General features: G+C 37.9%; 2 protein-coding genes and 1 long non-coding RNA gene across 5 annotated transcripts; 2 read left to right on the top strand and 1 right to left on the bottom strand.

The window, feature by feature from the left end:
- Positions 1 to 1554: 1554 nt before the first annotated feature.
- Positions 1555 to 16779, top strand: LOC113675501 (fibroblast growth factor receptor 4). 3 transcript variants are annotated; one of them, XM_027192094.2, is made up of 18 exons: positions 1555 to 1692; positions 1909 to 2074; positions 2856 to 3143; positions 3517 to 3786; positions 4932 to 5225; positions 5950 to 6243; positions 7099 to 7386; positions 8018 to 8302; positions 9294 to 9478; positions 10906 to 11185; positions 11656 to 11766; positions 12236 to 12417; positions 12810 to 12932; positions 14223 to 14293; positions 14854 to 14894; positions 15114 to 15210; positions 15611 to 15710; positions 16232 to 16779. In XM_027192094.2, the coding sequence occupies exons 2-18, from the start codon at positions 1990 to 1992 to the stop codon at positions 16289 to 16291; spliced, it is 3054 nt and encodes a 1017-aa protein (XP_027047895.2). In that variant the 5' UTR covers positions 1555 to 1692; positions 1909 to 1989; the 3' UTR covers positions 16292 to 16779. The 3 variants fall into 3 exon arrangements, with proteins under 3 accessions (XP_027047895.2, XP_089065097.1, XP_089065096.1); XM_089208970.1 differs by lacking the exon at positions 1555 to 1692 and having other exon boundaries at positions 1861 to 2074; XM_089208971.1 differs by lacking the exons at positions 4932 to 5225; positions 5950 to 6243.
- Positions 16777 to 23713, bottom strand: LOC113675502 (uncharacterized). The gene is made up of 7 exons (XM_027192097.2): positions 23551 to 23713; positions 22721 to 23035; positions 21059 to 21403; positions 20046 to 20336; positions 19286 to 19591; positions 18040 to 18262; positions 16777 to 17145 (listed from the first exon to the last, which is right to left on the bottom strand). Exons 1-7 carry the CDS (start codon positions 23609 to 23611, stop codon positions 17100 to 17102), a joined length of 1587 nt encoding a protein of 528 aa, XP_027047898.2. The 5' UTR covers positions 23612 to 23713; the 3' UTR covers positions 16777 to 17099.
- Positions 17713 to 19386, top strand: LOC149043849 (uncharacterized). The gene is made up of 2 exons (XR_016187572.1): positions 17713 to 18615; positions 19149 to 19386. It is a non-coding gene; the product is annotated as an uncharacterized LOC149043849 (long non-coding RNA).
- Positions 23714 to 23884: the final 171 nt, after the last annotated feature.

The raw sequence follows: 23884 nt of genomic DNA, 5'->3' as shown, positions 1-23884 counted from the left end.
CAACTGAGTTGAAAACGTAAATTAGCCACCGTAAAGGGTAAAAAAAGCTGACGTTTCGAGCGTTAGCCCTTCGTCAGAGCGATTGGAGGAATTGTGGGTTGTGTGTGGGTTTATGTGCAGAAAGTTGAGCTACGCCATTGGTGGGAATATGGGGACAAGAGAACACGAACCTTAGGCATAAAAATTAACCAATTATAACCGTTAGTCGTAAAATAAGTTAACGATAAAACCGTTAGAAATTAACCATTCACACCCCCCCCCCCCCCCCCCCGTCAAACTGGAACATATTTAAGGACAATTGCTGAACGGTCAGGTCCCTTTGAAGAGTCTCGTAACGCAAGCAGTGATAACTTTTTGCTTGTAGTTGTTATTGATGGTAAGGATAAGAATTTCATGGTCATCTGGGGCATGTTTTTCCTTTTAACATGATACGAAAGGATTCTTCGGGTGTTGTAGGGGGAAAATGCTGCTTGGTAACAATGGGTCTGATCTTTTTGGGGATGAAATCGGAAGGGTGTTTTCAAGGTCATTCAAGGTCGTAACTGCATTGCTCCTCGTACTTTTGATCAAACTTACGTCAAAAAATAACTAAACTCCTCGTTCCAGAAATCCTCCAGCAGATTCTTTCCTTTTTCCATCGACGTAAAGCAAAAAGAAAAAAATAATCTCAGTGTTTTTATCAAATTTTCATATCTAGTTTCAGGAAAAACTGGCTATGACGCAAATGTACCGTTTAAAAAAATTCCTATCTCTTGAACGACGGTTCCATTTTCTACAGTATTTGGACATTTGAATAGAATTGTCGAACACTACAAATAAAAGTCCACAACAAGTAAACGGGGATTCTAAAAGCAATGTTCCACGATAAGAAAGGACTAAGGGTGTATTGAATAGGTCTGAACTTAAAACATGAAACACAACATCGATACAACATATTATTACTTGATCGCCACGGACAGCTGTTGAGCTTCTTATAGGTTTACTATCGTCTTAATCTTCTTGTTCGACAAAAGACTGCAGTTATCGTAGCGCTCTTAACAAGATTAATGCTAACACGATGCCTTGAAATCCGCATGTTAGATCCGCTTAAAAAACGCATCTTGGCTATTGTGTTTTTATTATTAGTGGTCTTGTCTTACTTTGCTTAAAAAAATAATCTGGTTAAAAAAGATGAAACCGGCAGGATTTGATCGTGATCTCACCAACCGTTGACAAAGATACTTGACAACATAATACACTGGCTTCTTTGCAGACACATGGTACATGTCGAGCGAAGATGACCGATAACACCAATATTCCTATATTGTATGTGAGTCTACATGATGACAAGAGGCATTCGGAAATCACGTATTAACATTTTAAATCGCTTCTTCAATTTCGTCTTTGCCTATCTGAACCTCAATTGCCCATCCACACTAAATGTTGATATCTACAAGTCTAAATTGATCTTAGATTCAATCCATGTTAGTCGATCAGTCTTTGAAACAAGATGGAAGTAATAATCTTCTGTTGACCGGAAGTTGATCTCAACGGAAGTTGCCGATCCTATGTCACACCCTCTCACCCCCGACATGACGTCAAGCGGCGTTTGAATAGAAATGACAGTCGGCTCGTTCAAGTTTCAGCTTGGATCGATCAAGTGGAGTTATGATTATTAGTTCTGCTGATTCATCTCGGTAGGAAGAAAGACAAGTGAGTAGTATCTCGTGCTATTAAATGTTGCTGTTAGTAATGTTATCTTTTGATCTATACATCTCTTGCATGACTTGCAGCGAATTTGTACGCGGGACTGCGTCACTTATTTACATTAGACTTGTCAGAGAGCAGAGTTATGCCTTTCGCGCTCTCAAAAACTACTGATCTTGCATGATGAATTTCTTTCTCTCTGTGTAATATTGTTTCTTGCAGGACTAATTCTCAGACGTTGGTTTTTAACCTATTCACCCGGGCGAATCGAATTCGTTTTGATTGCTGATCGAGCGAGCGGAAATGGATTCTGTTTGGAAGAACATAAGCTTAACGTTATTGATGACGTGTTTTGTCTTCCAGACAAAGTTTTCAAGTGTTCAGACCCGTAAGTAATAGATTAAGCTGAAATCAGGTTACTCGTTCAATCAATTAAAACTCCGCTATGAGCTGTTTTTTTAAAATTCATTTTGACTGGATTTGCTCTGTTGGAGTTCCATGAAATTTGTTCAATTTCATTCAACTTCGAGTTAATTACATGTGCATGCATCGCAATGTTTTAAAACACAAAACCTGAGCAATTACCTTGCGTAATTTTAATTATCATTCATTGTCTCAAGCTAGACTGCAGATAGAAAAAAAATGGATGCACGTGAAGTGTCCAACGAGCTGGGGGCAATTTATTTTCAGAGATATTTGTCATCTAACTTTGCAGGCTGTCAGTGAGAAGGTCACTAGACCTTCTCGATCTTGGTTCCTATGTGTATGCAAGAGTTTCTACACAGCCCCATGCTCATTACGCTTACCGTTCTTAGAGAAAATAATACATTGCTGTTTGGATTATATCATGGTTGTTTGGAAATCTTCCCACTATGTCTTGTTACATACAATCCTGAATAAGCCTGCTTATCTTTAATGTTATTGCCAAATCCTGGGTTATAACACAGCCAACTCCTTGATCTCCGAAGACTTACAGGGAAACCCCAGATGGCAGTGTGACCCATTCAACAATTCATGCAATATTATGGGCATCATGAAGCAGCTATCACAGAGACAAAAAGATTTCCAAGTGAAGATTGGTTCCATTACTGTCATTTTTGGAATCTATTTCACACACTGATTTGCTCACTGGCTTTTTAAATTATTATTAGTTTTTTTTTCATTTACAGAGAGTTTGAAACCATATTTCACACATAAACCTAAGAATAAAACAGCCAAGTTACATTCTTCAACAACAGTTGTAAAATGCTCTGCAAAAGGCATACCAAAACCCACTGTGAAGTGGGTGAGATATACTGGAAGTGGTGAGACTGTGATTAGATCTGGAGGCAGATTTATTGTCTTTGGAAATCTCTATATCTTCCACCTACAATGGTCAGATTCAGGGAAATACGGCTGTGTGGCCCAGAGCAAATATGGAAGAGCTGAAGCCCATTTTTACATTACTGTGCGAACAGGTATGTAAACTCTTAAGATTAACATCGTGATGGCATTAAGTTTAGATAGATGGTCCATAAAAATTTGTTAAAAATTTTATTTCCCCCACTCCATTCCCACATTTAAAACTAAAAAAGGCAAGCAATTTTTGCTTTCATTACCTGCAATTTGATTGGTTATTTTAAATAAGCCTTGAAATCTGATTGGTCATTTTGTTTTGATGTTGCTTTTTCATTGGCTGGAAAAAGATACCATTTAGAGCAAAAACATTTTTGGACTTGTGAATAAATCACTGTGCTGAGAGCCAAACAGATTTCAACAGTCATCAGTGATATTCAAGTGGATGTTTTGAGAGCAAAATTTTACTAACCAATTGTTCCATCTCTCATCTAGAAAGTGCACCTAGCTGGAAAATCAAGCCACGCAATGCGACATTGTATGAGGACCAAGAATACACCTTGCCATGTGATGCTATTGCATTTCCTGAGCCAGCGCACTTTTGGTCACACAATGGACATCTTGTAGTTTCCTTTAATCCTGTAGTTGAGGGAAACAATTTAGTGTTTTCCACTGCAAAGGTTTCCCACACTGGATGGTACACCTGTACAGCATCTAATTATTATGGATCTATTTCTTCTTCAGTCTATGTTGAAGTGGTCTCAGGTATGTAATTTTATTAAAAACATTGGAAGTACTTCTGGGAAAACCTTGGAGTGCCATTAATTAAAGATTGCAGAAGATGTCAGTACAAATTCCTAAGTTAGAAAGGTTATCAATGCAACCTTGTGGGTTGTTATGTACAATGTACATGTAGGTCTCAAATGTGACATTCAGCCTTGTTCTTGAAACTATTTTGAATGGAAATTGAATTCAGATGATTAGTTTAATGGTTATTGACCTTACCACCTTGAAAGGAACCCCAGACCTTAGATTTAACTCTTAAGTCCCTAACATTAGTATGCATATTCTCCATACTGTTCTCAAAACATTTCCTAAGGCACAGACAAGGAGAATTTGTGTAACAATCAAGGGATTTTTTTAGTTGATAATCATTTACTTATTCTCATAACTTCAACCTTTTACACCCTAACATCAGTATGTATATTCTCCCTACTGTTCATCATACATTTCCTAACATGCTGACAAGGAGAATTTGTTTCACAGGCAAAAGCTTCTTTAGTTGATGATCATTTCCTTTATTCTTGTGACCTTCATGAGTGATTCAGGGGAGATATTGTAAGGAGAAATTAGATGTTAATCACTCTTAGGGGTGGAAGGGTTAACCCTTCAATTCCCAGAAGAGATTAACATGTAATCTCTCCCTGTAATATCCATACATTGTCCAGCAATGAGGTAATGAGGCTACTCAAACTTATCAGGTAGAAATCGTTATCTTGATCGAACACAAAATTCTCAAAACCGATTTACAAGGAAATGTGTAACAGTAAGAGGAGAGAATGAACAATCAGTTCTGGGGAGTTAAAAGGTTGATGTGTGATTTGTGGGTAATAATGTGAGGAGAAATTACGGCAGAGGCTAGCCAGCCTAAGGGGGTCAGAGAATTAATATTTCTCCTCCCCTCATTGACTTATATATTAACCCTTTAACTTCCAGAAGTGATTAACATGTAACTTCTCCCTATAATATCCAGACATTATTGAGCAAACAGGTAATGAGAATACTCAAACTTATCTGGTAGAAGTTGTTGTCTTGATCTATCACCAAATTCTTCTAACTAATTTACAAGGGAATGAGTTGAAGTTTGAAGGGAGAATTAACAATCGGATCTTTATATTTTTGTCTTTAAGATCCCTCAGTTGTTATGCAACCCCAGGATGTTCCAACTGTCATTGGAGGGAGTGTGGCATTATCCTGTGGTGTTGTTGGCAGTGCCACATCATTTGTGGTTAAGTGGACTCGCAATGGCAGTGATTTAAGGGAGGACAATTCATTCTCCTTAACAAACACAACTTGGCGCAATGTTAAGATATTTAAGTTGAAAATTGATGGAATAAGACGTCGTCATACTGGGAAATATCGTTGCATAGTGACTAATGCCAAAGGAAGTGTAACAAGCAGGAGATCCAGAGTTTATTTTTCCAGTGAGTGACTTGATTATTCAAGTTATTTTAATGTACCTGTAGGAGATACCCCTGTGCAAGATATTTTTGGAATGCAAACAGCACACAAAGGCAAATTTCACTGATTTTGGTGTTCCCTGATTTCAACCAATCATTTGGAAAGCTAATCGTGAGGTATTTGAAACAATATGCACTTTGTGACACTTAAATTACAAAGGAAAAGAAGTCTTAACTTTGTGGCTAAATTTGATATTTTTCAAAATTAATTGAATATACAGTAAGGAAAACTCATCTCTGTACCATCAAGGTTTTCACTCAGACAGCAAAACATGTTGGTGGTACTTAAATTTTTATGCTTGTATCTAAAGTTTTTTTTTTTAATAATAATATGAATGAAAACTACTTTTTCATTGTCAGAAGTTTCCCAAACCTTTTCCTTGTAAAGTAAAATACAATTTGCACAATCATTCACATTGCTTCAAGCACCATTGAGGTAAAAAGTCCCCAGCATACATAATTGTCAGATTAAAGTGGAGTTATGACTGAGGTGTTTTTTTTTTTTTTGCATACTTTCAATTGATGGCATCTGTGTTTAATAAAATAATGACTGCTGTTAAATTTCCTTTATGGTTACAGCCTGGGCTCTTCAAACATAAATTTTCCCCAGTGATTAATAAAGACTACCCTTCCTGTGCAGATTGTACCATGATAATTTGTAGAGGTAACATTTTTTCTTTCTCCAAAGGTTCTGTTATTCCTTATAAAGTTGAAGTACCAAGACCAGCAGTAGTTGCTACAGTTGGCTCTGATGTTGAGTTGAAATGTTTCTTCAGTGGAAGCCCAATACCACAAGTAATTTGGTACAAAGATGGAAACAAGGTCACAGACCTAGGATTTCAGTTTGTCCGAGGTGTAGGGTCAAGATTTGAAGCCATTTTAGAATTAAGCAATGTCACAAGTTCTGTTTCAGGTCATTTTGTTTGTGTTGTCAGTGGTGTGGCAGGCACAGCTGAGGGCAACATAACATTGTTTGTTGGAGGTATGTTTGTTTCCTATCACAAGACAATTAAATAATCTTATCTTGTTATATTTCTCAGATAGCCCATGTGTTGTGATTGGTCAACTTAGCAGGCCATATTTTATTTTACATTTTGCTAAATTCAATAGTTTGAGTTAATTGAAATCAAACCCAGAGATATTAGTAATAAAATAACCTTGTTTTCTTGGTTCCTTACTACAAGTTTCAGAACTTCATTTTTTCCACTTGGAGTTATGGCCTTTGTATGTTATACTTAGGCCATGAAATCAAGCAGAAAAAACTTCAGTGGTCCTTAACTTACAGTAGGGACCTCCAACATGGTTAATAAGACTCAGGCATTTATTAAATTTTGTATCTTTGTATTTGAGGTGGTGCAGTTTAACCTCAGCTTAGTGTTTTCTATTGAAACAAAAGAAAAAAATTGAAAATAGAGAAACTTTTATTAGAATTAACATGTAGAATGAAAGATTGGCCATAGCCAATGAATAATTGTTACCAGTCCATATTTGCCCTTTCAGGGGGCCCAGGGTCTATACAATGTCAACTCCACCTTAGAAGAGTTTCAATATTTGGAATATGCTTTAAAGAGGATTGGCATTAATCCTTACTGCTTCACCCAACTGGAACCTTCGTAAAACTGCACTTTATAGCAAGATGGGTCTGCTGTCTCACAACCTGACTTTTCAAAGGAGTGCACCTGACCTAATTTAATTTCACTGTGAAAACATTAATTAAAACTTTCTCCCTCAACTATTTTAGTGTGTCCAATCTGTTTGACATAGTTGACAATCTGCGAAACACAGAAGATTTCCTATCTAAAAAGCATAATTCCATTATTTGAATGATTTTCTGTAGATGGAAGAGTGCCTGAGGTCAAATCATTGCTTCTGTATAGAGACATCAGGAAGGGTTCCAACATAACTCTACAGTTCTTTGTAATGAGTGAAACTGAGCCAGATGTCACATGGTATAAAGATGGCAAACAGCTCAAAGATCCTGGAACCATTAAGCTACATGCTAATGGCACATACAAAGCTGAACTTCTTATAACTTTGGTGCAGTACAGTCAAAATGGGGTTTACGCCTTAATGGCTCAAAATCAGTTTGGAACCGGTTCAGCAAATATAACTTTGGCTGTCAAAGGTAGCTCTATAAATTTTTACTACTGGTAAAGATGAATGACATGCTCTCAAAGTCTTCACTTTTCTGTAGTACTTGTTGTTGGAGCACTTTATTAACTCATCAGTAGATTTTCTATGTTCATAACTTCCCTCTGAGGTCAACATCCCCTGTCTTGGATAGCTGGCAATATTTTTGGAAATCAAATCAAATTAATTGAATATTTATGTGGGCGGTGTATTGATTAAGGTAAAGATAGTGACTTGGCCCAGCAAGGCTTTAAGAAGAGAGCAAAGATCTGACCTGTTTACAAGAATTTTTAGCCAGAAGTTATAAGTATTTGATATAAGTTTTCAAACCCAACAGTAATGTGTGCTCTGTTTGCATTTTTTATGAATAAGTAGTTGCACTTGGAAAGGTTTGAGATAGAAAAATTTCAGTAACCCTTTGCTGAAATTGGAGGGTTTTTTAGTTTTGTCCCAACACCACCAAACAAAGAAATTAACCCTTGTCTTTTAGCTGCACTGTATAAGATCTTTGGTGTTAACTTTTTAACCCCCAAGAACTGATTGTTGATTCTCCCCTCTAACTGATTCAAATGTATAAATGTAATCACAGTTTCATTAAAATTTTTTCTTCTGCTACTTCCTTACAGGAGCCCCTGAGGCACCCTCTAATGTCACAGTCAAACAAACATCTTTCCAAACTATACTGGTATCATGGCTCCCTGGATATGATGGAGGAGCCGACAGCACCTTAATTGTAAGATACAAGATCAGCGGCTCAGATGTGTGGACAAGTTCTGATAAAATGTCAGGAAATTTGACAAGTGCCATGTTGAATAAGGAAGAGGGATGGAATGGTGCATTTGTTTTCAGTGTGCTTGCTGTCAATCAGTTTGGATTCAGTGAATCCAGAGAAGTTTCAGTGAACTTAAAAGGTACATGGTTGTTCAATGTGTATACGTAACAACATGATTTCAAATGCAATTTGATGTTAACCCTTTAACTCTTACTGTCTACCATACAGTTCTTGTGATGTTAGTATGGAGAATTTGCTATTGGATCAACTTATAATCCCCTCATTGATATTTTTCTTTATTCTCATCACTTGTCTGCTTGATATTGTATTGATATTGTAGGGAGAAATTCTGTCTTGGTCACTCATGGGAGTAAAGGGTTAATGAGCTGTTGTCTTTGAAAAATTTACAAATGCCTATTCACACTAAATTGCACAAGAAATCATGTTAAGTCCAGACAGATGAAATTTTGAAAGCGCGCAGGTGCCATTTATAATATGTACTCTTGTTACAACTTTGCATTTGTGTTACATGAGAATGCACTCATTTTCAGCCAATAAGAAGCACATAACTTTTTCATGTACATTATTAAATATTTTAACCCATGAAAACCCAGAAGTGATTAACATGTTACTTCTCCAAGTGATGTACATACGTTATCCACATGAGAACCCTTAAAACTATCAGGTAGAAGAAGTTATTGTGGTCTAACACAAAATTCTAGTAACTAATTTACAATGAAGTCTGTAACAGCTAGAGTAGAGAATTAATAAGCAGGTCTTGGGAGTGAATGGGTAAACACCGAGATCTTTATGTCAATTCTCCTTATTTTCCTCCTTACACTTGTTTTAATTTAGTTGTGAGAATTTGTTGTTAAATCAAGTAATACCCCATAGGTGATTATCTTTGTTATCAGTCACCATCCAGCTTGACATTACACTGACATTGTTAGTAGGAGTTACTTGGTATAGCTAACCAGCGAGCCTCCATATTTAGATTCGCATCACATCATTAACTCAGTCGATAAAGCTAAATTATCTTGTAATACACCCCAGCAGACACAGCCTCACAGTTTCTGTAGAAAACGTACCCCCTTTACTCGATATGACATATTTCTTAACATATTTTTCAGGGGAAGACAGCGGTCCGCAAGCCCGTAAAGACGAAGGTTCATCAACAGGCGCCATATTGGGTGGAGTCATAGGAGGGGTGTGTGCTGTACTTTTGGTTATTGTGGTGGTGCTGATCATACGTCGTAAAAACAAGAAGAAAAAAGATCCTGCTCAGCCTCTCCCAGCTGTACAATACTCTGTGGTGGTATGTAGTTACACTTAGAAAATATTTACATCTTTTAACCCTTAAACTCCTACGATCTCATTAGCAAATTCTCCTTACTGTCGGCCAAATAGTTCTTGTGATGTTGGTTTGGAGAATTTGGTATGAGATCAACTAATAATCCTCTCATTGATATTTTTCTTTATTCTTATCACTTGTCTACTTGATATTGTATTGATATTGTAAGGAGAAATTCTGTCTTGGTCTTTCATGGAAGTTAAAGGGTTAAAGAAGAGGCATTGGCCTAACGTAAGTCTGCAGAGTAGGCGTCTTGTTAGGGCGAGTTAACCCTTTACACTCTAACATCAACATCCATATTCTCCATACTCTCTTCTATACATTCCTTTTGGTATTGACAAGGAGAAATCAATTGGTAATCAAAGCTTCTTGGGTTGGCGATTATTCTCCATATTCTCATAATGTTGATAGATGATTTAGCGGTACTGTTGTGAGGAGAACTTGGGTGTCAGTCACTCTTAGGGTTGAAATGGTTAAGGTTAGGAAGCGCGCAAAAACCGCAAACGTTTTCCTCGCAAAATTTCTGGAAACTCTATCCTCGAACCAAAATCGTTAGACAAATGCTTTCATTTCAGGCGATAGATCTTTGGCAAGACATTCCTTATTATTTTAAAGACCTGAATACATTGTCTTTGGACAAATAAGTGAAATGTTGAAAAGATGTTCTTTTTCGTCTTGTCACGAGCGTGGGACAAAGAAAAACAAAATTCTGAGTCCCCATGAGGAATCGAACCTCAGACCTTCGGATTCCGCGCTCCGATGCTCCGATGAATCCGAAAGTCTGATTCTGAAGGTTCGATTCCTCGTGGGGTCTCAGAATTTTTTCTTTGTCCCACGCTCGTGACAAGACGAAAAAAAACATCTTTTCTGTCTTTACCGAACTAAAAAAACTTACCATTTCTCTTATTTCTATCTACAAGAGAAATATTATTTGCTGTCGGAACAACATCATAAGTAATTTAAATAAAAATTCAAGTATCTGTCGCTGTTGTAGTACTACACGATCTTTTAAGTGTGGGTTTTTATTCTCTCGTTTCTCTTTTTGTTAAAAACCTGACTTCAAATGGGAAGAGTTAAGCTAAAAAACCTCGCGGTTCCTCTAGCCTCTAGGCTCCAGTTGTGATTAAACTATGCTTTTGAAAATAGCTTGTAAACTATAAGTAGTTTTCTTATTATTCAGTTGTGTTACTTCTTTTTGCGACCAAGAAAAGATTTGTTGTTTTTGTAGCTTGAGTATGGCGCTTGAGTTTGGTGATATGATTTATATTAAGTTCTTAGTTACTATTCGTGATGTCTACCTTATTCTGATTGTCTGTTGTAGTTACGTAAGTTTTGGTCTTAAAAAAACAATCAAAAAGCGCTCTAAACTATTCACTTCATTCTTGACACAGGGAGAAGACCCGTACACTTATGCGGATCCCAATGTCGGCCAATCCCCTCCAACCCAGAGGTGTGACACGTATTCTTATGTCACCATCAAACCCGATGCGGCAGCCGCTATGGCAGCTGGCAGTGAGTATGCATCCATCTCTCGACCAAAGCAGTGGGAAGTACCTAAGAGGAATGTGCGCCTTGATAAGAAATTGGGCTCAGGCCACTTTGGACAAGTCATGAAGGGTTATTTGAAGACGAAACGAGGCATACAAGTTGTAGCCGTAAAGATGTTAAAAGGTTTGTATGCTTACTTACGGTTGGACTGATTTTCTCTGGCTTAACTGGCGCAAGCTCTGCCGTGGTAGGGACTGAGATCTCATCGTGCTTGTCCTGAAACGTTTCTCTTCGTTGCAACGCTTAAGATAGCGGTGACGAACATTATTTGAGAATGACTCGAGAAATGCTCTTATACTAAAGGATTCCATGCGTCAAGGGCTTTAGGTAGCTTGAACGCTCTCAAAATTCAAGTCAGTTGTCTTCAATTGTAAACCGAGAAAAATAATTTTAAGATTTTGGCGAGCGATCGCGTATGAAAAAACTCGGCCGCCATCTTGAATCTAGAACTCTTCCCTTCTCTGTTCCGTCTAATCCTAAGTTAAACATGGTGACTCGGCAAACGGTCACCTGCCTTAAACGTAAACATGCCCTCCATGGTAAGAGACTTCCGAAGCAGAGTGGCTCATTCGCGACATTGTTATCTCTGACAGAAAATGCTGATCAGCAACAAAACAAAGAGTTTCTTGATGAGTTGGAACTAATGAAACCCATGGTACCTCATCCAAACATTGTTGGTCTTGTTGGGTGTTGTACTAAATCAGGTGAGTGGAGAGAGTTAAAGTATATGGAGTGGCGCCTGATTTTGTTTGTCGAGAAGACAATTTTTTACCAAGAAAAAAGAATGGAGTTTCTCTAGCAAGATTGAACGTACAAGCACCATAACAGACAGTAAGCAGTTTAGTTTTACCTTCCTTCGCATCGGGATTAGTTGGGAGAGTATTATCCGACGCCGCCTTCCTCTCCAATCGTATTCATCATTTACTGTATTGTATTCATCGATTTTTGAACCCTGGACATTGCTAATGAGATGCGTTGTGGGGTAAAAGAAAGGAGAAGCTTGGGAAGAAATGGTGTCATAATCTGGAGGAGAAATTTTGTAAATAAAACGAACTAAAATCTCCATGAATCAAGCTGAGTTACTTGACGCAGATTAAAAATCTCTATCACGTGAGGGAGATCGAAATGTTAAGAATGAATTTATAAAAGTTTTTCCTTTTTCACTTTAAACAGATCAGCCTTTCATAATCGTAGAGTACTGCTCCTCGGGGAACTTGAAAGATTTCCTTATTTCCAGTCACGGCAGTGTTGTTTACGCCAACATGGCGGGTAATAGTGTGTCTTTGACGAGCCGTGACCTGATGTCATTTGCGTGGCAAGTTGCTCGTGGAATGAGTTACCTTTCAAGTATGAAAGTAAGTTGAATTTTTGTCAGTCTTCAATTTTACTACTGCGTAAGTATTGTCATATCTGCAATGATCTCTCTCGTCTTCATTTTTCAATCCGTAGTTCAAATATATGAAATCTATATATTCTAAGTCGTTCAAGATCTTCAACGTGATAATCCACATCTCGCGCACGGTTATTGTAACAAGATATGATGTAATCATCGGCCAATCATAGTTCACGCTTCTCTTTGATCGCGTGAGCTATTCAACTTCCCTCATTTTTTCATTCCTCTGTTACTTTCGCGCCCTTCACAGATCGTTTTACTAACTATGTGCCCAGAACAGGCTATGTCTTGGTGGGAAATACTTTTGAACATGTGTTGTGTACTAATTTTAACTTGCTATGATTTGCTTTGTAGCTTGTTCACAGAGACTTGGCCGCTAGAAACATTCTGGTGGACAAAGGAAACATTTGTAAGATTTCTGACTTTGGTCTAGCCAGAGATATTTACGAGAAGAAACAATACCTAAAGTTAGGAGAGGTAAGTTGGTTACTAATTCTAGAGTAAATGATGGAGTTTTTAGTAAAAATCAATCATTTACTCAAGATTTCTGTTAGGGCTTATAAGGTTTATCCTGTTTAATTTCATTTCCTATGACATATCGGCTTCCATCGACTGAGAGCATACTCAGAGTGAAAGTGATAGCGGCCGACATTAACTCTCGCGAACTACTACAATAGTGAAGCATTATCTTAGAAAAAAGTTTATTTTCATACCTTCAAACTAATGTTATGAACAATCCCTTTAAGATTTATTTTACATTTGATACATTACACTATATTTACATTACATTATACAGTACTATTTTTTTTTTATTTCTCCGAAACACCAAACATGATTTTTGCACGTCGAAAATAATATCCTGGATAACGAGACCGCATAGTTCTTTCAGAAATCGTTTTAAATGGAAACGTTTGACTATATAGCTCTTTTATGGTGCGGTTCAGGGGCTCGTCTCTCGAAAGTCTTGGAAATCAAAAATTTTAACAATACAGAAACAGTTTCTGGCACCCTAACCAATACATTTGGTTTTTTAACTGATAGTTTTTTGTTTCGTTTCCAAAACCTTTAAAACCCATATCTGGAATGAAAACAGAACAGCATAACGGGCCTCTACGGGTCTGTATAGTTACGGGGACCTTCGAGAAATGTTCCCCTGTTACGGTTACCCTGTGAATATAGTCCCCTTCTATCACCCCCGACCTGATAGGCGTCCAGAGGCCAACGAATGGTCAACAAAATAGATTTATGTTAAGTTTAAGACCTAGGTCATTGCAATAATGTTGTTGCCTCGCAACTCCAAAAGCTAACAATTTAACAAGTGGTTCATACGTCAGCGTGCGTTCATCGAGATCTGAAGCATGCGGGAAGTTTGGAGAGCACAAAAGATGCGTAAGAGTTGCTCGAGGCGTAGCCGAGAGCAACTCTCGCTTCTTGAGTACTCTCTAAACTTCCCAAGTGCTTCATATCTCGATGAACGCACAGCTGACGTATGAACCAATTGTTTTATAACATTTTCAACCCGATGGAAAATTTTTTGTCTTGAGGGATATGTTTGCTGACGTCATGAGCGTGCGCAATAGGAATATGAAGCACGCTCGCGCAATTGAATTTGAGTAGACAAATTTACTGGCTATGTTATAATTGTTATTTGTGTAAGTAACTGTGTGGTAGAGGTGTTGACGTCGGTGATATTTGAATGCCTTCGCTTTCTTATTCATCTGACTGGCAATGTGATTGATTGGTTTTTTTTGTTGTTGTCATTTTTAGGCAGAATTACCTCTTCGCTGGATGGCGTTAGAATCAATATTTAAGGGAATCACTACCACAGAAAGTGACATGTAAGTTGTTGCATAACATTGTCGTAATTCTTGTGAGTTGATCATGTGATAGTTGAAACATAGGAGAACGATATCTTCAAGAAAATTTCTTTTTGTTGCTAAAACTTTGAAAGTTGCAAATTTGCTATTGGTATACACCAAATAGGTGAATAGTGCTATTTGCGCGCGCTGATTGGTTGGTACGGAAGTGAATAACGAGGACTATTTACCTCCGAGTAGGCGAAGAGACAAAATGGTGTGTCAACAATTTAATTTCTGACCATATTTGAAGGAAACAAACTAATATTTTGGAACCAGTGTGGTATATAGTGAACCAATTACTCAACTCAGTGTTGGTGAATGTGGTGAACATTTATCACTATTCATCTCCATTTCGGTGAATGACTGTTAATTATGTTATGTCAAAATTAGAAATATTTTTTAAGTGGAATTAATAGCTTAACGCTGTTTAGATGAAGCAGTTGTTTCTTAATAACTCGTCATAACTATGGCTCACTATGTTTGCTTAATTACAACGTGTCGGGTGCCATTTTTTGTTAATCATTTTTCTTTTCTTGCAGTTGGTCATATGGCATACTTCTATGGGAGATTGTCACTTTAGGTAAAGGTTCCATTCCCTATTTACCAATTCTCTGTCAGCGTGCGTTCATCGAGTTATAAGAAGCACGTAGTAAGTTTGGAGATCACGGGAGAAGCATAAGAGTTGCTCGAGACGTAGCTGATCTCCAACCCTCTTATTTGCGTGTTGTTATCCTTAACTTTCCTTGTGTTAAAAAAATGTGCGATATCATTTATTTAGGTAGTTTTATTTCTATTGCAGGGGCTAATCCCTACCCTGGTATGAACAGAGATCAAGTGATAGCTCAGCTGCATATTGGTTACAGGATGCCCAAACCACAATACTGTTCTGATGAAGTGTGAGTAGTTTTGTCGCTAAAAATTGTTCTAAGCTTGCAATGGTCATAATATGGGAAAAATATGCGTTTCTTTTCTCATTTGTGAACAAAAGAAAGGATTTCTTTTATCTACTTCAGCCAGAATGCCTTTGTGTTCAAGAAGTTTTCTTGAAGTACAGTTGGAATTTAAGATCTCTAGTGTCAATGGTAAACCTTCTACTCTGGGTAGATATTTTTTCCTTAAGCTTATTCGCACATTCATCTGCAAAGAATGCCACTTAGCTCAGTAGGTTGTCAGCGTTGAGCTTTGACGTATCGCTTTTTTTTCTTTTCCTTTTTTTCTCAGATTTCGGTTATGTTTCCTTTGATTTCAAACCCTTTGAATTTAATACTTAGATAAGAGATGTTCTCTTTGTTGTAGATATGCCATCATGTGGCAGTGCTGGCAGCAAGAACCAGAGGCCAGACCAACTTTCCTTGAAATAGGAAAAACTCTACACAGACTGATGACAGCAGAAAGGGTGAGTTCAAAAGAAAGGCTACAATTGTATAAACTTGACGATCGTGAAAGTTGATGGGGAAAAGTCCATAGCATGGTACTTTGGAGCAAAGATGCTTTAAAATCTTTTAAAATTGTTAGACAACAAACAAGAATATCTAACCCTTCTGAGGACTCGAACCTCAGATATACAAAATTGAGGTTTGGGGGTTGATTCCTCATTGGCAACTCAGAATTTTTCTTGGTCCCGCGCTGGTGACAAGACGAGGAAACATCGTTCTCTGTGAGAAATAATTTTTCAATGCTGTTGTTGTTGTCTTTTTTGTGACCATCTATTTGGCTCAAAAGCACTTCACATCCTGGCGTGTTATTGTTTTTGTCTCAATTAATGAAGAAATTTTCTTAAGTTTTCAAGTTTTTCATGAAAAGTTATATGAAAAGAAATACGAACGAAAACTGGAATGGAGAACTTTGGCAAAAACTTGTTCTTTGCATTATAAGGTGATGTTCATCACTGAGGTCTTTTTCTTTCTTCTTTAACAGATCTCGATTGATCTGAACAATTTTGACGCAAGTTACATCAATGCCACTGAAGAACGGTGATGAACTTGTGTCACGTGACTTGATAAACGTGAACTTTCGTGATGTTATATCCACCGACTGTAAACTATGGCGTATTAGGTTAAATGATACTCTTGCTGTCTTTATAACAATGCATTGGGATTAAAAAGGGCAGGTTCCCTGTTTGCCTATACAGACTGTGAGAGTTGTGAGAGAAATGGTTTGTGATCATAACATTTAAAATAATTTAATTAGAGAAAATTGTGGTGAAGCCAATGGTATTTGACATTGGTAGGCCTTAAGGCAAGAGAGAAAATCAATTCAATTTGGCTTCTTTTTTTATCAATTTAATGTCGAAAAAACAGGAAAAGTTTAGTGAGAAGCACGTCTAGTGTGAAAGACGTTAGGTAATCATTCGTGCTTTGTAGTTATTGTTTAGATGTTCTAGCGCTGGAATTGTTGTACAGATTGACTCGTATTTGTAGATTAAGCATGCACTAATTAAAATAAAAATAAAAATCACCCCGTTAGACAGTGTTTTTTTTATTCGCATTCTACAGAAAATATTGCCTGGTGTGCTTTTCAAAGGTGAAAGTGAAGGATGTAAATGTACATTCATACAACATGTCCGGAGGAAGTAAAAAAGTTTACAATTTACCTGTCGTAAACGATCTTTGGTTTCAACATCTATTGCTTGAAGAAAGGCAACAAAACTTGCGTGTTTTCACTGTTGAGATTTATAGAAGAGAAGAAATCCAGAAAAAAAGATGCCGGAAAAATACTTTGTAAAAGTAATGAAAGAGATCGAGAGCTTGATCAAATACGATATTGAAATAGTTTTATTTTGCGATCATATTTCCTCGTTCATCCAATCAAGTTTGTCGTCTTCAAAGGCCCTTAAGATGGAAGATTGAAACAAAGGTTATCTTGAATCCTTTACATTTCGTTGTACTCACGAACATTATCACAATTAGAGGGAGAGATTACTTTGAAAAAAGTAACGTCATGTTGAATTCACTTTAGCGACTTCGACTAAATGCTCAGTAAACAGCTGCTGTGCCGATAGTGAGCCCACGTTACAGTGCAGGACGAAGAAAGCCCAGCGAGAGGCGTGGAAAACACACATGACCAGAAGAGGACATTAACATAACACAGAAGCAAGCTAGCCTGCGTAACAGGTGCTTTGCGAAGAAGCGAGAAACGCGAGGGAGGAAGGGAATATACGCACTATAGAAACTCCCTCGCGTGTGTCGCTCCAAAACGCTCACACTCCACGAAAAGAAAGTAGCAAGCTCCAACACCAAAGAAAATGAGCATATATCAATGCATGTAAATTTACTTCTATCTGCAGTGCGAGACTCCAAAGAATGACCCAACCCTTGGAAAACTGGTCGTTATGGACAGGTAAAAGCAATTCAGTTATCTGGCCGTGCTGAAAAACGGACTGCGCGGTCTACACGCGGTTGCTGGTATTGTTTACGAATGAAAATTATTATCTTGGTCAAGAAAGCCTTTCCTGTGTAGCTCCTAGTCGGTTGTTTACAGGTAAGCCGTATCTGTAGATTCAAAATGGCGGCGTTTACAAGCGAATGTTAGAATATTGGAAAAAAATTTCAAAAGGGTTAGGCTACTCTTTGGAATTTCAAAACGTAATCAGCGTTATAATTTCTTATTCATGTTCAATGGCTGATTTGAGAATTATGTGGTTTCTGAAGCATACTTTCCCTGTAAGTCGAGCCTCTGTGACTCAGGCTAAACTGAGACAAGTGAACGTAATGGTCAAAACAAACCTGTTGTAAAGCAAGTGAGTGTCTACTTCAAAACTACTGTCATTCTCGTCCTGTCTCTTCGTCTGCGCTGGTGGGATGGAGTAACCTCTTTTATCAGAATAACACCACGTGGCACAGACGTATGTTATCATTATTATCCCCAGCAATCCTATGATCCCTAGCGCCACGCTTAAAGCTCTCTTGTCGATCACGTGATAGAGAAGCCGTAATCTTTGATCAAACTCTGAAACAAGAAAGGAAACATAATTTTGCTTAAAGTCTGCTAACTTTCTTATTCTATATCTACACGCACGATGCCTTTTGTGCTGCTAATCCTATCGATATACAGGATCCTTGGCATCTCTGAGCCAGCTGGCGTACGGCCCAGTTGCGGGACCAACAAATGTTTTTACTGTGACTGTGGTTGAACATGAAAGCACAAGGTCCGAAGATCTGAGGTTTAATTCTCGTGGGGAATAAGATTATTTCGTTGGCCAAAGCTAATAACCAATGAACTACATCTTCTGCCCTTCTGCGCTAACGAAGAGCTAACGCTTGAAGCTTCAGATTTAGAAACTCTTCACGGTGACCAAGTTGGTAAATACATCACTATCTCTCTTTATCAGTTGGGTTAACGTTTGTAATAAGTTAAAAAATGACGTCTGAACAATTGCATTCGCCCCATTTTCAAAGGCTCCGCAAAGAAGACAGAAATCTTTCACAAAAAGGCTTGAATACGGTTGAGAAGCCTGTCACATTGTAATAATAGAGCAAAATCTTGTAAAGTCTTTTTAGCAGATTAGCTTGCGTCAAAATAATTTCATGTGTAGTTCATGATTAGGCCTAAATACTCTCATGGGACATATTATATTTTCCCCGTATAAACACGGTAGTTCACAAATTGCGTGAGCTAAACTTTAACCAAAATTTTCGAGCCTTAAGAACGGCGATAATCGCTCCTAGTTCCTGCCTGGTGATTATGTACGTTTTCTCTTTATTTTCTTTATTCCTTTGCTCCCCTAAACTTGCGCGAAGAACTTAGGTTCGAAAGACAAACTGCCCATATTCCATTTGGTGTGCTTGGTTACTTAACGTTTTTCTTTAAAAGGAAATTTTTTAACTATGCATAGTTTGCAGATTCATTCAGGATAGTAGCTGGCGACAGCGCCTACCATTTACCTTTAAAGTTGTTAGCGACGAGTAACAGATCATGGAAGCCATTATTGGGAAACACAGCAAAATCAAAGGGAGTAATGACTGCTCATACCTGAAGAGTTGGAAGCCGCTGACCAGAAAACCACTGCTCTGTTCTCAATCTGCTTGTATTTGTTTTGCAGTGTAATGTTTAATAAATACACTCTTCTGGGCTGCAGATGTTCGAATGTGTAAAACCCGAATATTTGAGATAAATTGGTAACTTCTTGACTCCATGAACTGGAGTTCAACAGCCTCAGCTTCAGGCTGACATGACAGGCACTGAAGACAGCGTGTTCCGTAAGACGCCAGGCGATTTGCACAGACAGGTATGACTTGTTTTGAGCAAACACGCTTAACAACAATGGATTTAACTCGGCTGTGAGATAAAGTAAAGGTATAACACATATCACGTACGGTTTAAAACAAGTCTTTGATCGAAGACACACTACCTTGACAAAAGCACTTAAGTCGACTCATTCGCCCATTTATCGAAACTTCAATCTCAATCGAGGTCATTGCCTGGGTATCTGGCGGTTTTGCGCGCGCTTTAAAGCAATTAGCAAGGAAGTTGTGAGTGGGAAAGTTCCATTTTCCACCTCAAGCCTCTCGCAGCTCCATCGCTCGTTTTTACGACTCTGTCGCTTGGTGCTTCATTCCCAGACAAAAAATTTGTGATATCACGGCCCTAAGTAACACATCACCACGTGGAATGAATGTAAAGGAAAGACTGACAACGGTGACCTTGAGTCATGAAAAATTTTCTTCTCCAAGTGAGAGCCTTTCTTCAATCTTACCGATACACGAACGCTATGAAACTAGTTATTGCTTACCTTTCTTCACAATAACAGTGATGAGCTTTGAAATGTTCTGTTTGTAGGATACAACTTCACACATGAAAAGTCCCTCATCCATTCCTTGCTGCACCACAGGAATACCAAGATCTTTGCCGTGATTTGTTATCGTATAGTGTGTACTATTACGAATCATCTGATTCTCCTTGTACCAGAAAAGACCAAAGACCTGTTGTGATGAATTCGCACAATAACTGCAGTGTAGTTTCAATTGTCCTTTTTCTTTGATCATTATCAAACTGGATGAAGTTTCGTTTTCGTGAAACGCAACTGCAAAGAAAACGTGCACCATTAGATCTCTGTTTTCATAATAAAGTATTTTTGGAAATTTCTCATGCTGTTATCCTATAAAACAATAGATTTTATGTTCGCTGACATAAATATGTTTTGGACCCGACTCAGAGTCATTTTTAGCCGGAGCTGTAAGGCGAAGGTGAAATGAAGCTCTGGGAGGGACCCAAGACATGTTTATATCCGAAAACGTAAATTTTATTACCAGTATCACTTTGAGAAAATAAGAGCTGGAAGAAAAAATGACTAAAAAAACAATCTGAACAATTACACGCGCGTAAGAGTTTATTTCAGTCCACCAAACTTTCCGTTTAGCCAGCAAACTGCGCCACAATGCCCTACAAATTGGTTGAATTTTTCATGGAAGAGCTTAATCATTTAGTATATGTAATCGCATGGGCCCGAGAAAGTTTTGAAAAAACTTTGAAAATACAAGTGAAATTGATTCTTAATTCCCCGAGGGAATTAAATCTGATCGTTTGTAGAAAGAACCCTCGCGATCCAAAATGAGGAATGACCACCTCGTGAGACTAACGCCTTCATCATTACAATGGATCAATGTCAGTACCTAAGCAACAGTTCACCCACCCCTCCTCTGGCCTAAAATTACCCCTACTTATACATTTGTTGGCTGTTGTTGGGTTAGAGGATGGGTAGGTGCGCAAATGTTCAGTTGCTAAAATCGACTATCACTATAATACCTGTGTCGTCACTGAAGTTTCCACAACCCTGACTTGCTACTATAACTCTATCAGGATTTTTCGACAAAGTTGACAAAACAGGATGAGATGTTGTTCCTTGCATGATAGTTGGTGAAGTAGAAGCTGCACTATGTGATGGTTGAAGTTTTTCCAAAGGTGCTTTAACTTCTCCTTTCGACAAGGTTGATATACCTCCGGAATGTTCCACACTCGTAGGATAAAGCGCGCTTGCGGGATTCGATGCATTCGAGGGATGTGTAGTACTCGAGGGATTTGAAGCGCTTGCGGAAGGTACCGTAGTCATGGAACTTAGATTATTTGCGGGTCGGCCATTTCTGGGCAAAACTGATATAAATATATCGTAAAGTTAACATAGAAAAATGAGGTAAACAAGAGGCAGTATATTTTGCAAAGTTATTTCCACTGCTAATTAGCTTCACATTTTAGATATATTTAATAATAATTACTAAGGGGAAAAAATTAGCTGGTACACAATTATAAGTTGGTAAAGATAAGTACAGCATCGTAGCAGATTCTGAAAAGCTGGCGGTCAGCCTCTCGTAAGCTATTGGTTTACCTATTTTTTTCTCTTTAAATCAACTTTTAGTTGATGCAGAAAAATTGTTTCTGCTTCCCTCGAACAGAGCGCAACAGTTCTCGACAAACTCAGTACCTTGTTCGTTTTGGAAAGGAGATTACGATTTGCATGAAAGTATTCCTACAATTTTTTACAATGGTCTATCAGGTTATAACTCGTTCACATAAATTTTTTTTTCAATGCTGCCTTTCTTTAGAGAATGAATTTTTCCTATTTAACAATTAGATTATTCGCTCGAGACTTCTATCGCGTGATATTCGATAAGAGCCCGAATGAACTGTCGCGCATAGAAATAGAGAGCGAATTATCTAGTAGTTGTTTTTGATATTAACCCTTCAACTCCCATAAGTGACCAAAACAGAACTTCTCCTTATAATATCAATACAATATCAAGCAGACAACTGATGAGAATAACGAAAAATGTTGATAAGGGTATTATTAGTTGATCCGATACCAAATTCTCGAAACTAACATCACAAGAACTGTATGGCAGACAGTAAGAGAATTACTAATGAGATCCTGGGAGTTAAAGAGTTAATACGCCAGTCGTCAAAAACTCCATAATAAGGAAGGCTCGCGCTTTTAATTTATTCTGTTTAAAACCATAAACTTTTAGTCTATTTTAATCAATATCTATCAAGGAACAGATAGAGAGTAACGTAGCCAATCAGACTGTAGCATCTGTGAATGGACGCTTGTGGGTTTTTATAAATAACACGTTGAGCTTTTCGCGAACATATCATCTTCTCCCTTTCTATTGCTTAAATTGTACAATAATTTGCAAGTGCCAGCTAGCTACTTTGTTTTATAAAATAACTGGGATATTACCACAGAAAATTTATCTTATAAAAGCAATAGACCGCATGCACACGTTTGGCTATCGAATTACCGACCTAAAATCACACTTGGGATTCTTAAAGGAACACGAGAAAAGTTGCCATAAATGTTTCTTTATTTGTACTACTGCTTCCTGTTTTTCGGATTTGATAAACAAGGAGAGGCCGAAATCTGTCAATAAACTCTTATTAAAAAATTAAGAATATACTCCTTCATATATATCTTACCTTCCACGGCCAAGAAAACAGTAGCACTCAGAATAGTCTCCCCCTGTTTTCCTCTCATGCAACAAGTGTAGTTTCCAATGTCATTGACGCCAAGCTGATTAATCTGCAGCTTAGTTGATGAATTTGATAGCTTGTATTTATCTCCATTGACACCAGGGACCAGGAGACCATTTTCAACCAAAACGAAATCACCCGAAGTTCTTTGAAATGACCATGTTAGGTTTGTTAGCAGCTTGCTGTCTGTATCCTGGCAAATAAGGGTCGTATTTGATCCCTCCGAGGCGAGTGCAGTGTCAAATGAGAGCACAAGCTTTCCTTGATTTGATGAATGTACAAGATAAATTTTGAGTGCAACAGAATCTGGTTTTAGTCATAACTTTAAAAGTTGTCCAGGAGTGCAATAAGTCACATATTGGACAGCTAAGCCATGCGCACATTTTTAAACAATATCCATTTTTTTTTTCTTTCCCTATAAGCAGTGCACTTCCCATAAGAAATCTTTGAAATCGAAAGGGGATTTTTAAATTCGAAAAACTGAAAAGCGAAAAAATAGGAAACAGATATAGCGATAAAAACAAATTCTTAACTGAGCTTAAAAATTATGTGTTCCAAACGGCGAGTTGAATGGAACTGTCGCGTGAACTTGTGAAATTTTTCTAAGGAAAATCTCGGGGTATCTTCTGTCGTTTTGCCCAGATAAAATACCACGAAATAGAAGATACTTTCTCGGCGGAACTGACCCACCCAACAGTAACTGTGGCTTCGTCCGCGAAGTTAGGTTGGGATAAGTTGGAGTTGAACTTAAGCATAGATAAAAAGGGGCTTTTTACCTTTAACGGTATTCAAGGAAAAACAGATGAAAACCGTACTCAGCAGTAAAAAGATCTTCATTTCACAGCCATGTGAAGACAGTTTAACCAAAATATAAATGGAAGGAAAACCGTTGCATGATGTTCCCTGTTTGCTGGCGAATTCAGTTTGTTTTTCGGTTACCTTTGTGACGTCTTAAAGCGCGCGCGACATACGTTCCCAGGATTCCACGCGATTTTCAGTTCCCAAACAAAGACCTTGTACTGGTTTGGTATCTTATTTTTCTTCGCCGATTTCTTTGACTTGCGCGAAAGGTCAGAATGGAAATATGAACTGCTCGTGGTCTACAACGTG

The sequence above is a fragment of the Pocillopora damicornis genome, chromosome 6 (assembly GCF_964200805.1).
Source record: "Pocillopora damicornis chromosome 6, jaPocDami1.2, whole genome shotgun sequence".
Taxonomy (NCBI): domain Eukaryota; kingdom Metazoa; phylum Cnidaria; class Anthozoa; order Scleractinia; family Pocilloporidae; genus Pocillopora; species Pocillopora damicornis.
The sequence above is the reverse complement of the archived record's forward strand: the minus strand, read 5'-3'. Positions and strand labels throughout refer to the sequence as shown.

Coding starts and splice junctions, on each gene's coding strand:
- LOC113675501 (XM_027192094.2), top strand. CDS start 1,990: ATGGATTCTGTTTGGAAGAACATAAGCTTAACGTTATTGATGACGTGT. Junction 3,787..4,931: donor CTATGTTGAAGTGGTCTCAG/GTATGTAATTTT, acceptor TTTGTCTTTAAG/ATCCCTCAGTTGTTATGCAA. Junction 14,294..14,853: donor ACTACCACAGAAAGTGACAT/GTAAGTTGTTGC, acceptor CTTTTCTTGCAG/TTGGTCATATGGCATACTTC.
- LOC113675502 (XM_027192097.2), bottom strand. CDS start 23,611: ATGAAGATCTTTTTACTGCTGAGTACGGTTTTCATCTGTTTTTCCTTG. Junction 21,404..22,720: donor TGTTTTCTTGGCCGTGGAAG/GTAAGATATATA, acceptor TATTTATATCAG/TTTTGCCCAGAAATGGCCGA. Junction 19,592..20,045: donor CACTGTTATTGTGAAGAAAG/GTAAGCAATAAC, acceptor TTTATCTCACAG/CCGAGTTAAATCCATTGTTG.